This window comes from Vigna unguiculata, chromosome 7, assembly GCF_037176805.1.
Source record: "Vigna unguiculata cultivar grain cowpea cultivar isolate G323 ecotype 2 chromosome 7, ASM3717680v1, whole genome shotgun sequence".
Taxonomy (NCBI): domain Eukaryota; kingdom Viridiplantae; phylum Streptophyta; class Magnoliopsida; order Fabales; family Fabaceae; genus Vigna; species Vigna unguiculata.
The window spans coordinates 43,074,460-43,088,322 of record NC_140798.1 but is presented as its reverse complement, the minus strand read 5'-3'; the positions used below and the strand labels follow the sequence as shown (position 1 = coordinate 43,088,322).

General features: G+C 32.6%; 1 protein-coding gene across 1 annotated transcript; it reads left to right on the top strand.

Annotated features, from left to right (window-relative positions):
- The first annotated feature begins 3,948 nt into the window (after positions 1-3,948).
- On the top strand, positions 3,949-13,443 carry LOC114192638 (Leucine-rich repeat protein kinase family protein). The gene is made up of 11 exons (XM_028082415.2): positions 3,949-4,543; positions 4,678-4,942; positions 5,588-5,747; positions 6,430-7,150; positions 7,263-7,692; positions 7,806-7,987; positions 8,670-8,829; positions 8,954-9,181; positions 9,266-9,616; positions 12,646-12,747; positions 12,862-13,443. The coding sequence occupies exons 1-11, from the start codon at positions 4,047-4,049 to the stop codon at positions 13,096-13,098; spliced, it is 3,333 nt and encodes a 1,110-aa protein (XP_027938216.1). The 5' UTR covers positions 3,949-4,046; the 3' UTR covers positions 13,099-13,443.
- The last annotated feature ends 420 nt before the right edge of the window (positions 13,444-13,863 follow it).

Sequence of the window (13,863 nt, the reverse complement as noted above, 5' to 3'; positions counted from 1 at the left end):
AAATTCTTTCAAACCCTATAAAATGACATTTTATAATTGATAGAGGTTTAAAAATAGTGAGACTCGATTATTTTAATATTAAAAAGTTTTAATATAAATAAAATTGTTATAAAAAGAGTTTCATTATTTTAAAACACTTTCTCTTTATAAACCGCTCTTCTAGAGTTATCTGACTTATCTCTAAGAGTTTTGTTTGTCGTCAGACTCTTTAAAGGAACCGAGACCGTAGGATTAATCCTTTTGGTGAGCTCTTCAAGTTGGATCGATCAGTTTTTTTCATTCCCGTAAGTTGAGTTTTTGTCATATTTTTGGTATATTTATGTTTTTTGTCGCATGTGATCCTTTTCCGCTTGCATGCATCTTATAATGGTATGTCCTAATCTTTTTTGTGATGTTTCTATGTGTAAATAGAAGCTCACGTGGAGTTATAGGCGTTTGACGTTTATATAGTGACCTAAGCATGATAACAGGTAAGGAAAGCTAATAATTGTTAGAGTTAGTGAGTCATATCTTGTATGATTGTGAAGTATCTTATATGCTATGATGAATTATTGATGCTTGTGATTATGATGTGTTGATCTTTTAAATGATCAAATTGAAATTGATTGTATTGTTTGAATTAGGGGTATTTGAGAAAGATGGAATTGTTGGATCATGAATCTAATTGGTGCGACCTAATGTAATTAAAAACTCTTTTTTATCACTGTTTATAGTAGAAGTACCAATTAAAAATAAACAGGTCCAGATTGTTCAAAAACCTTAATTTGATGTTGTTGATATCTGATGCAACGCTAAGCCTCACGTGGCAGCGCTGAGTGCTCGTTTTTGCGAATCGATTGGCACTGAGCATTGGTTTTGCAAATTGATTAAAGCTAAACGGCACTTTCTAGCGTTGGGTGTTACCTAGTTTTCAGCATTGTGTCTTATTGGTAAAATGAAGATTCTCACTTCGTTAACCGTCGAATTAAGCTAAAATTTTGATAGTTAATCATAAACATGTAAATCTTCATTTTGGTCGATGGGATTTTTATTTTGAAGTTTGTGGTTAGATAAATGTTTTTCACCGTTTAAATGTATTTCATGTATAACGCTAATTTCTTTGTTTTCATGTTTTTGTTGTTTTGGTTACTTTTGATGTTCTGTATATACTTGAATTGAATCCTATAGTCCTTATTGCTATGAATTGAAATAAAAATGTTATTATGGGTATATAAGATGATAAATGGTATGAAATGTTGTGTGAGCATGTCAATTTATGATGTTTAAAAAATTTCATGGAAAAAATTTGTGTGAAGGTTTTAGTGTATGCATCGGCATAAGGATTCGTTATTGGATTGATATCCTTTCTCTAATAACTACTCAAGCTCAAGTATAGTTGAGTATAGTATATTATATGGTGAAAAGATGAAGGAGATCCTAGCCACTAGGCTATATCAAGTCCTAGGCATGAAAGGGATTTACCTTGTTCATGGTTGGGTGATAACCCCTTGAGGCCAAACTCTAAAAAGTTTGGGAACCATCAGCAGGTGTAGACCGCAAGGGGATCTAATGCGAGATGCATGTATCCAAATAATTTAGTTTAGTGCCAATAGTTTGTGTGATTATATATAAGAGTTATGTTTTATAACATATTTGTAAGTATTTTGCATGATTTAAATATAAATACGTATGATTATCTCTTTTGCATATTAATTTACCCTTCTTATGTGTTTCTGTGTTGTTTGTCCTTTTTATGCGATGATCACCTATTCGGTGGGAGTAAACGTAGTTGCAGTGTCAGAGACACCTTTGGAGGATGATAAACCATCTTTTAGGGTGGTGAAGGTTTATGTGGGAGTTGTTGTAAGTGAATGATTCATACTTAAAACTATAATTGATTTTTAGTTGATTTGTATAAAATTTATATTTTTATAGTCATATCTATTTTAGAACTATATTAATATACTTTATACATTGGATCTTATGTTTTGACTACTATAGTGAAATAATATTTTTTTTATTAGTTTTTTTTGAAGCGGGTAAAAAATTGGATGTTACAAATTCCATCATTTTTAAAAATTATTAATTTACCATATCACGTAATAGTATATATTTTTAACTTATCAATTTTACGTATATTTTTTTGTAAATTTTATATTTTTCGTTTGACTATTTTTTTTTTTATAAATGAACTATTCTTTCAAACTAAAATATTTATCTATAATAAAAAACGTTATTTACAATCAAATTAAAAATCATCTACAATAAATTTGCAAAATTTATTTAAATTACTAAAAAATTGGGGTGTTACAAATTCTATGATTTTTAAAAATTATTAATTTACCATATCACGTAATAGTATATATTTTTAACTTATCAATTTTACGTATATTTTTTTGTAAATTTTATATTTTTCGTTTGACTATTTTTTTAAAATTAACTATTCTTTCAAACTAAAATATTTATCTATAATAAAAAACGTTATTTACAATCAAATTAAAAATCATCTACAATAAATTTGCAAAATTTATTTAATTTTGCTAAAAAATTGAGATGTTACAAATTCCATGATTTTTAAAATTTATTAATTTACCATATCACGTAATAGTATATATTTTTAACTTATCAATTTTAGGTATATTTTTGGTAAATTTTATATTTTTTCGTTTGACTATTTTGTTTTTAAATTTAACTATTCTTTCAAACTAAAATATTTATTATAATAAAAAACGTTATTTACAATAAAATTAAAAATCATCTACAATAACTTTGCAACAGTTATTTAAATTACTAAAAAATTGGAGTGTTACAAATTCCATGATTTTTAAAAATTACTAATTTACCATATCACGTAATAGTATATATTTTTAACTTATCAATTTTACGTATATTTTTTTGTAAATTTTATATTTTTCGTTTGACTATTTTTTTTTTTAAATTAACTATTCTTTCAAACTAAAATATTTATCTATAATAAAAACTTTATTTACAATCAAATTAAATATCATCTATAATAAATTTGCAAAATTTATTTAAATTACTAAAGAATTAGGGTTTACAAATTCCATAATTTTTAAAAATTATTAATTTACCATATCACGTAATAGTATATATTTTTAGCTTATCAATTTTACGTATATTCTTTTGTAAATTTTATATTTTTCGTTTGACTATTTTTTTTTTAAAATTAACTATTCTTTCAAACTAAAATATTTATCTATAATAAAAAACGTTATTTACAATAAAATTAAAAATCATCTACAATAAATTTGCTAAAATATTGAGATGTTACAAATTCCATGATTTTTAAAATTTATTAATTTACCATATCACGTAATAGTATATATTTTTAACTTATCAATTTTTCTTATATTTTTTTTGTAAATTTTATATTTTTCGTTTGACTATTTTTTTTTAAATTAACTATTATTTCAAACAAAAATATTTATCTATAATAAAAAACGTTATTTACAATAAAATTAAAAATCATCTACAATAAATTTGCAAAATTTATTTAAATTTACTTTTATAATAATAATAATAATATAATTATTTGCATTATCATAGAAGAAATACACATTTTCACTAATCTTTATAAATTTAATAATATCTTATTTTAACAATCTACTTTTTGTTTTCATCACAAAAGGTGAACGCATACTAGCGTACTTATCACGAGCAGTAACCAAAAGACTCTTAAATACTAACAAATTTGGTTTGAAGAGACGAAGTTTAGTATCATCAATCCAATCTAGAACAAATTTGGTGTTTTAGAAAGTGTTCTGAGAGATAATTGAGATGATGTTTTTCCTGTCTCTTTTTTTTTTTGTTCTTGGAATTCACCCCGCAGCCTCTTTTGACTGTGACCCCCACAACCTAGTAATTAGTGCCGAAAACGGGGCTATTATCGTAAACCCTCCTTAACGCCGCGTTTGGCAATCAGCATATCGAACGGCGACTAGCCCCAAATATTCAAATACATCGCAAACACTGCCTCTAGAATCTAGGGTTTTCTTTCCCTCTTTCATTCTCCACTCCTAATTTGCGAACCTCGACGGATTCAGCCAATGCAGCTTCTTCACTCCGACGAACCCGCGTCTGAGCGGCGCGAGTCGCCGGAGAAGCCCGAGTGTTCTTGCACTTTCTCCGATTCTCTGGACTCCGAAACCGACGACAGCGCGGCTGTCGACGTCACCGGGAAGAGCGTGGAGTTTCCGGAGGCGGAGAACGCCGAGGACTCCGCGGAGAGCCTTTACGTGTACAAGAACATCTACAGTCTTATTCCGAAGTCGGTTTCGCGCCTAGCGCGATTGCGAACGCTTAAGTTCTTCGGAAATGAGATTAACCTGTTCGCGCCCGAGGTTGGGAACTTGACGGCGTTGGAGTGCCTGCAGATGAAGATTTCCTCCCCGGGGATCGGAGGCTTGCCGTTGCACTCGCTCCATGGTTTGAAGGAACTCGAACTCTCCAAAGGACCTCCCAGAACGTCTGCTTTTCCGATTTTGACAGAGATTTCTGGTCTCCAGTGTTTGACCAAGCTTTCCATTTGTCATTTCTCCATAAGGTTAGCGTTCTTTCCTCTGTCATTTAATTTGTCTGAATTATATTTTTTAACACAATTGTTGTTTAAGATTACAAATAATGTGGCTTGTGGGTCATTAAGATTATGAGTATGTGTGTGTTTTGAAACTACTATAGATACCTTCCTGCGGAAATTGGATGCCTGAAAAAACTGGAGTATCTTGATCTTTCTTTTAATAAAATGAAGACGTTGCCAGTGGAGATTAGTTACTTGAGTGGCTTGATATCCATGAAAGTTGCGAATAATAAGTTGATGGAACTGCCGTCAGCTATTTCTTCTCTGTCAAGACTGGAGAGTTTGGACCTGTCAAATAATAAGTTGACTTCGTTAGGGTCCCTTGAACTTGCCTCCATGCATAGTCTTAAGAAGTTAAATCTTCAGGTACCTAGTTATGATTTGTTGCCATTTTTCTTTCCAGCCTGTGTTATTCTTGGATGTGAATTTCGCTGGTTCTTTTAACTTGCTGAAGTTAAATTTGTTTACCCCCTAAACACTCACACTATAAAAGTATATTCTACTATGTTGATGCGTTGCTTGGATTTTTTGGCTGTTTATGATAGTTGTTTTAAGTTGCTGGTAGTCCACAAGTCTACACTTTTATTTTGGACTTTTGGTTTGTTAGATCAGCTTTGTGGTCTAAAATATTTGTCTATCTGAAAAATATTACCATCAGTGCGTCCCCTTTATGGCTGATTGTGTGTCCCAGTGTCTGATATACAATTTTTTCCTGTTTCCTTTGCTTGAAAGTGTTTAATATGCATTTAATTTGGTGGCATCTGACAGTGTTTTACATGGAGGGACCGCATTGAAGGTGCCTTTGTGCATCCAAGGTATTAATTTTGTAGCTGTAGCTTGCATATGAAACAAACGACAATGAATCTGGGTGTTAATGGGAGTTCAGATTTTTTATCTAGGTTCTTTAATACTTCTGTGTGTCATTAAGTTCTAACTGTATAATTTAGTATTGGATTTTAAAAAAAACAATTCACATGCTTAACCTGTTTTTATGTGTATTTATTGTTCAAGTACAACAAGCTGCTCGGGACTTTTCAAATTCCTTCATGGATATGTTGTAATATGGAGGGAAATGATGAAGCTAGAAGCAAAGATGATTGTGGCAGCTCTTCTGTTGAAATGGATCTCAATGAAAGCAACTTTCAGGAAAACGACGAAACCCTTTCTGACGGTGAGACCTATAATGAATACCCATCTTTGGTTTTCTTGGTCACATTTACTGTATATTTGGTTGGAACTAAACATTAAAGAAGGGAAGAGCACGGAAGAGAGGTTACAGTTTCCAAAAAAATTCCTTAGTTTTGAAGAGAAGAATGTTGGAGAAATCTGTAAAAAACATGTGGGGCCCATGCAAAAAACATTTCCATGCCCAAGAGCTCTAGATGGGTTATTTTTTAATCAAGTATATAAAACAATGTAATCAACTATATTTTTATTATGACAAAATTTACTGTATAAATGTCTAAATAAAATTAGTATATACTTATATGCATAATCAATCATTTTAACCCATGATCGATAATATATGCACATACATATGTAACTGATCATCCACAATCTTATATAATCGGTCATGTAATAACATAATCAATTTTATATATAATCAAACATTGAATATATAAATCTTTATATTTATACAATAAGTTATTATTAATTTTTATTTCTTTTTTATCTCTACTCTATTTCTCTTCTACCAATTACATTTATTTTCATTCCATTTCTCTTACTTTTTTTTCTCACTCATGTACTTCCCCTCCATTTTCTCCCTTCCAAACCTAGCATCAGTGTTTGCGGTGTGAATGATTGTGTTTATGTATTAAGAGCCAAGTACTCTTCTATGATTTCTTTTGCAGGTCCTCAGCATATCTCATCAAGCATGCTAACAAGCTCCTCATCTAGTAGTAGATGTTTTGTATCCCGGAAGTCAGGTAAGCGGTGGAAAAGACGGTATTATTTACAGCAGAAGGCTCGTCAAGAGCGATTGAACAATAGTAGGAAGTGGAAAGCTGTTGATCATGACCAGTTATTGAGCAAGAAGATTCACAGAATTTCTGAACTAGTAAATCATGATAGTCTTGATTCTGAAACTCGTGCAGAAATTGTATCAGAGAATGGGAACCTGAATGATGATAAAAGAATATTTTCTGAACAAGCAATAAATGACAATGAAGTTGGTAATGTTAACAATGATGAAGTAATTATTGAGAAGCGCTTTTCTGAGGAAGATTGCTGCACTGCCGAAAGCGAAGATGAAAAGGATGCATGCTTGTGCTCCGTAGAGAACAAGCAAAGTGAACAGGATGAAGCATCTTGTTTAGAACTTTTAGAATGTGTTTCTAAATCAAAGAGACATTTAGACCGAGATCTTGATAATCCTAAACCGTGCAAGTCTAGAAAATCTATTAGTTCTTGTTCATCATTGTCTTGCAAGTACAGCAAGATCTCATTTTGTGGCATTGAAGATCATCTATCAGATGGATTTTATGATGCAGGACGAGATCGGCCATTTTTGCCTCTAGAGAGATATGAGCAAAATCAGTGTCTTGCTTCTCGTGAAGTCATCCTTTTAGACAGGTGTTTTTACTACTATTATTGTTATTAGTAGTAGTAGCAGAGTAATAGTAATGGTTGTATATTATACACTAGTTTTATTCCTAATGTGATTGGATTGTTTGTTATCTTTCAGAAAAAGAGATGAAGAGTTGGATGCTGTTTTGCTAGCTGCACAGGCATTGGTCCAGAATTTGAAGCAGTTAAATGGTTTTAACAGACATGGGAACCAGGATGTAGTTGATAACTTGCAGACAGCGTCACTGCTTGCACTCTTTGTATCAGATCATTTTGGTGGCAGTGATAGAGGTGCTATCATAGAACGGACACGGAAATCTGTGTCCGGTTCAAACTATAATAAACCTTTTTTTTGTACATGCTCGGTTGGAAGCAACACCAATATAAGGGCTTCCACCGAACCAGTTGTAAACACCATAGAAGATTTTACTCTTTCTAAGATATCAGAGAAATCTCTGGACTCTATTAAAAAAAGGCGAAATTCAATTATAGTTCCAATTGGCTCTTTGCAGTATGGTGTATGCAGACACAGAGCTCTGCTTTTCAAGGTGATTGTTGATACTATAACTGTATTATAGAATTGTGCACTCATTTTGTATTGTAGTTTTTTCAGTTTGTGCCTTATTTTTGATGTTCTAGTGCTTGATGATTTGTTTTACAGTATTTATGTGATCACATGGAGCCACCAATTCCTTGTGAGCTTGTCAGGGGTTACCTAGATTTTTCACCACATGCCTGGAATATTGTTCTGATTAAGAGGGGTGCCAAGTGGGTTCGGATGCTGATTGATGCTTGTCGACCTCTTGATATAAGAGAAGAGGAAAATACCGAATACTTTTGCAGGTATGTACCTCCTCTGAGTCAAAAGTGGATGTGGAACATTCTTCTCTCACTTGCGTTGGCTAGGCTACTTTAAGATTAATTTTGTGTGCTAGTTAATTTTATTATTGATTTCATGTTGAAATATAGCTTTTGATATCAGTTTTATTTCTGTTATAAGTTTTGTCATGTTAAATAATCACCAATCATTTGACATTTTTTAAATTAGATCTTGTATCATATTGTACCGTGTAAAGAATTTTGCTTATGGTTTGAAATTAGTAAACTAAAACAACCAGTAAGCTGGCTCCAATTTTAGTCCAAATATTTATGTAATATCTTTATGGCAACTAACCTTGTGCAAATTAAAGAATATGAATGAATATCATAGTTTTCTCCAAACTAAGCCTTAGGGAATAGGTAATGTGTCCAAACATACTTTTGTAAGTCAGCATCACGGAAGTTTTAAGATAATCTTTATGGAACTCTATCCTGTATGAAACTAAATGAATATTGGTGACTTTGTTTGAATATCATAGGTGATCAGCATTACATTTGCGATGATGAATACAATTTAGACCCAAGTGTGCATTCTTCTGGTTAATTAAAATTTCTTTAGAATTTGTTCATCATCTGAGAACTTTATTTAAATTTGACTTCTGTGAATTATAAGGGATTATGGGGAGTCTGATGATTTGAATTCCAGGTATATACCTCTTAATCGAACCACGATCCCTCTTTCTTCTAGAGGAATTCCAGGTTCTGATTATTCTTTTCCATCACTTACTGCATGTGATGAGCTTGAGACAAAAGCTTCAACTACTTTAATCAAATGCAAAATTGGATCAGTTGAGGCTGCAGCAAAGGTTTGTAGTTGAACATAATGGCCATGACTTGTTCTACTTGTTAGTTTATATTCTTGTTGCAGTTATTTGGATATAATATAAATATAATATGGTTGCTTCATACACATCTTGTGTGGCATTGTAGGTGCGTACTTTGGCAGATCAAGGGAGTTCGGCTGACAAAATTAAAAACTTTGAGTATAATTGTCTGGGAGAAATAAGAATTCTTGGTGCTTTAAAACACCCTTGCATAGTGGAAATGTATGGACACCAAATGTCATGTCAATGGTCTGTCTCAGCTGAGGGTAATCCTGAACACCGTGTGTTCAGATCTGCCATTTTTATGGAGTATGTGAAAGGGGGCTCTTTAAAAGTAAGATTTTCTATCATTTCTTTGTTATCATTGACACTTATTTGTTTTCTTTATTAAATTAAATTCACACTTATTTTTATGCAGAACTATCTGGAGAGGCTGTCAGAAACTGGAAAAACGTATGTTCCTGTGGAGTTGGCTTTGCATGTTGCCAAAGATGTCTCATGTGCTTTGTCAGAGCTGCACTCAAGGCACATAATTCATCGTGACATTAAAAGTGAAAATATTCTGCTTGATTTGGATAGGAAGAGAGACAATGGAGCGCCAACTGTAAAGCTCTGTGATTTTGATAGTGCAGTGCCACTAAGATCAACTTTACACGCATGTTGTATTGCTCATGTTGGAACACCTCCTCCCTGTGTATGTGTTGGAACACCTAGGTGGATGGCTCCAGAGGTTATGCGGACTATGTACAAAAAAAAATCTTATGGATTGGTGAGATCCTCCTACTGGTCAGCCATTTATTGAGTTTTTGAAGTATATGAACAGTATAAATTTTTTTATAACTGGCCATTTTCAGAAGTTTAACTATAGGTCCAGCTCCTTTGATTTTGAACCTCTCTGATTTTGGAAAAGGATATTCTGTTTATGTCAATGTGCTATCAATAAAATAATAGGAGGTAGTTCTCTATGATGCCAAATTCCCATCCCCTCTCTTCTTAAAGTTTTAGTAGGAAACTTCAAAGAGTCCCACCTAACAAACACTCCCTTGATTTTAAATTTGACTAGTTGTTTACTGTAATTTAGGTAAACTAGTATTCATATTAAAGTACATTGCAGAAGTTGGGTTATTTTAGTTGCTCTCTTACTATATGATGTTAAAAGAGACTATCAGATCAGAGACTAGATTAGTTGTTCAACAAGGATTTCGTCTTCATGTACAAGTATTATATTATTGACTGCATTATTGAAAGATACCTCAAAGAAAATCATGAATGTCTAACAATATTCTTGGCATAGATAACCACTTAAACAAACTGATGTTGATATTACATAATAAGAAAAGCTGTCTTCTGTTTTATTAGTTTCCTAAATTAGAGTGACAAGCTCCTAGGTGCTATCTATGCAAGATCTTGCATTTCATTGTCATCCTGGATGATCAAGTGCCTTATAGATAGTTTTAGGAACAATAGCAATGGGCAAAGAGAAAATATAATAAGAGTATAATGAGGATAGATGATGATAACTCAAAATTATAAATTTATGGATAGTCTTAGGAACAATAGTAGTTGAGCAAAAAAAAAAAAGGTAATGGAGGCGGAGTAGGATGAGTTAAAATTATGAATTCATGGATTGTTTTAGGAACAATAGTGGTGGACAGAGAAAACAAGAAAAGAGTATAATAGAGGCCTTAGAAATGTAAGTCTTAGAAATGGTCTCTAAGTGTAACTCAACCTTACAAAGATTAGATTTTTAATAAAGCTTGCTTAGCGTGCTCTAAACCAATACCTACTTAGCGATTTTGTCAACACGTCTGCATGTTGATTATTGAATATGACAAACTCAGTATTGAGTTTCTTGGATAATAACTTTTCTAGAATGAATTGATAGTTGATCTTTGTGTTTGGTCCTCTCATAGAATGCATGATTACAAGCATTGTGAGGAGTTGCTTAATTATCACAATTCATCTTCATTGTTGAATCTCACAAAAATCTAATTCTTGGAGGAACTGTTTTACTCACACAAGCTCACAAGAGAGAGTTGCTATTACCCTATACTGAGCTTCCATAGTTGATTAGGCAACTACATTTTGTTTCTTGTTTTTTCAAGAAATAACATCTTTTCAGGTGAAAACACAATATCTTGTAGTAAAGCGTATGTGCATAGGAAAACATGCTTAATCAACATCACAGTACCTAGAGATTTGGTTATTTCCTTTATCTTCATAAAGTATGCCTTGTTCTATAGCCTTTTTGAGGTATCTTATGATACATACAAGCGTTTCAATGATCAATACTGTAGGAGTCTACATGGACTGACTTACAACACCAACTACAAAAGGCAAATTTGGTCTTGTAATAGATGAATGAGTTTTCCAGCTGGTCTTGTATATCTGCTAGGATTAAAGAAAGCTTCACCCTATTCTGACATTAATATTTGAATTGGATCAAAAGGACTATCCACTGGTTTACTATCAATCATATTTGTATCTTTTAGGATCTCTAGAACGTACTTTCTTTCATACTTTCTTTGAGAAATTACGACACCTTCGTTTTATTGGAGTACTTCAATGCCCAAAAATTGTGGGACTTCCAAGATCCTTTGTCTAAAAATGATTGCATAAGCGTTCCTGTAGCTAAGAAATTAAAGCAGCATCAGTTCCTATAATGACCAAATCATCAACATATCCCCTATTAAGTATTTTCATTTTCCAAGGGATGTATGACTATAGAATATTGAATGATTTGCTTCATTGTGTTTCAAACCAAAAGTTTGAACAATGTGGTTGAACCTTACGAAGCAAGCACGTAAAAATTGCTTGAGACCATATTAAGAGTGACAATATACAAACTAGACCAGACTCTCTTTGAGCAACAAACCAAAGAGGTTGTCCAATGTAGATTTCTTTTTCTAGATTGTCATGAAGAAAAACATTTTTTATATCTCAAACTGATGAAAAGGCCAATGAAGAATTGTGGCCATGGCAGGAAAAGATGGACAATAGTCTTGGCCACTGAATTTCGGAGAATGATCAAAACTCAGTTAGAGTTGACTAAATTTATGTATTATGTTTTTATGAAAAAAGAGTGAGTACAACAAGTATATAAAGGTACACCTAAAAATTAACTTTATGACAGCTTAACAACAAAATGATAAACAACTATTTAACAAAACTAAATCATATTCTTAAAATGAACAATTAGTATTTAGGGATTCTATTATTGAACAAAAATTTATTCATGGAGAAAAAAACTATTTAGTTTTACATAATGTTTTAAGTTGTGTTTTACGGTATTGTGATGGGAACATTAAGAGTATTGTGTTCTGACGACTATCATTGTATGATACCATCTTTTGTGTTTTCCCTAGGAACTTGCGTGGGGCTAGACATATTTATCATACGAATTTTACTGAAAAATGTGTTATTGGATTTTCAGTTCGAATTTAGAATGTGTTCCTTAGGACAGCAAGTCAATAATTTGGATGCACACTTCGTGCAATTCATTATGTGGAAGAGATTACAATCGCATTGGGACAAAACATAAATTATGATAAATTATTTTATAGAACTATTGTTGGCAGTTGCCTTGGAAATTTTCTGTTTGTTTATGAAAATTGTGCTGATATACCCCTTCCTAGCAGGGACAAATTTGCTGTTCCATTTCCCCCTTTTGTTGTGGTTAGAGGTGCTAGTGCACATGTTGCTTCATGAGTTGAGAATAAATGTTTAGTGAACAAAATTGCTCAGCAACCAGAAATAGTATCTTGGGTTGTAATTTATATTTTCTTTATCTTGTGACAGGAAGCTGACATTTGGTCGTTTGGATGTTTGCTTTTGGAGATGCTTACTTTGCAAATTCCATATTCTGGGCTTTCTGATTCACACTTCCTTGATAGTCTGCAGGTGTGGTCATCATTTGTTCCCTTTTGGACTCCAATGGCTGTTATTGTACTGTCTGGTTTATGAGTAACTTCAACTTGCCTTTTTTAATAAATTTTACTACAATGGTCTATGCAGATGGGTAAACGACCACAGTTAACTGATGAGTTGGAGGCATTGAGTTCAATGAACGAACCCTCAATGATTCCATCCGGTGAAGAGATAGAAAAATCAGATGTTGAGGAAGACATGCTGAAATTCCTTGTTGATTTGTTTCACAAGTGCGTAGAAGAAAATCCTAACAAGCGTCCCACAGCTGAAGAAATCCATAAAATGCTGCTTGCACACACACACAAAGATCGATTACAAGTTTAATTTATAGGAAGTTTTAGATGGGTTACTCTGGTGGCCCTGTCCTAGCGAAATATATTATTATTACTTTTCTTCATTAAGTGTACTAGGGATTATCCAAGAATAATTTTGTTTCATGTAGTTTGTTGTTTTAGGTCTAAGTCTTCGGTGAGTTGTATCGTTTGTACATTTTCAAGGGGTGAGATCCATGCGGCTCTAATGTAGTCTGATTGAGATCTTTATATGGTAGCTAGATCTCTTTCGGATAGTGAACGTGGAGACGAACATGAGTTCCAACCATTCCTCAATTGTATCTTATTTTTATTGATGCCATTGAATTGTCGGATTAATTTATTGATTCCTTTGAAATTGTATACTGTCTTATAGGAGCCTATTATTTTTCCCTATTTTGGTACTATCAAGCTATGCGTGGGTTTCTTTTCCTTTAAATAATTTGATGGTACGACATTTGGAGGGTTGCATTATTGCTTCATCGGCTGTCTCGAACAACCGTTAATCCTATTTTCCTTAAATCAAGATCCGTATGCTGTAAAAATGCGGGGAAATGCAAAGAAGATGGAGTTGGCAAATCATTTTATCTCGGGCAAGTTGATGACAAAAAATGCTTGCTAAGTTGAGATTTAACAATAAATATAAATTTTATGGGTCTTCTTTTTTAAAATTGTACAGGTTCTAATATATTATAATTAACAGAAAGGTTACTGTATACTAATTCAGTTCGTTGATTTCAAAACGCTGGAGTATTTGAAATGAATTTGATTGGGTTTT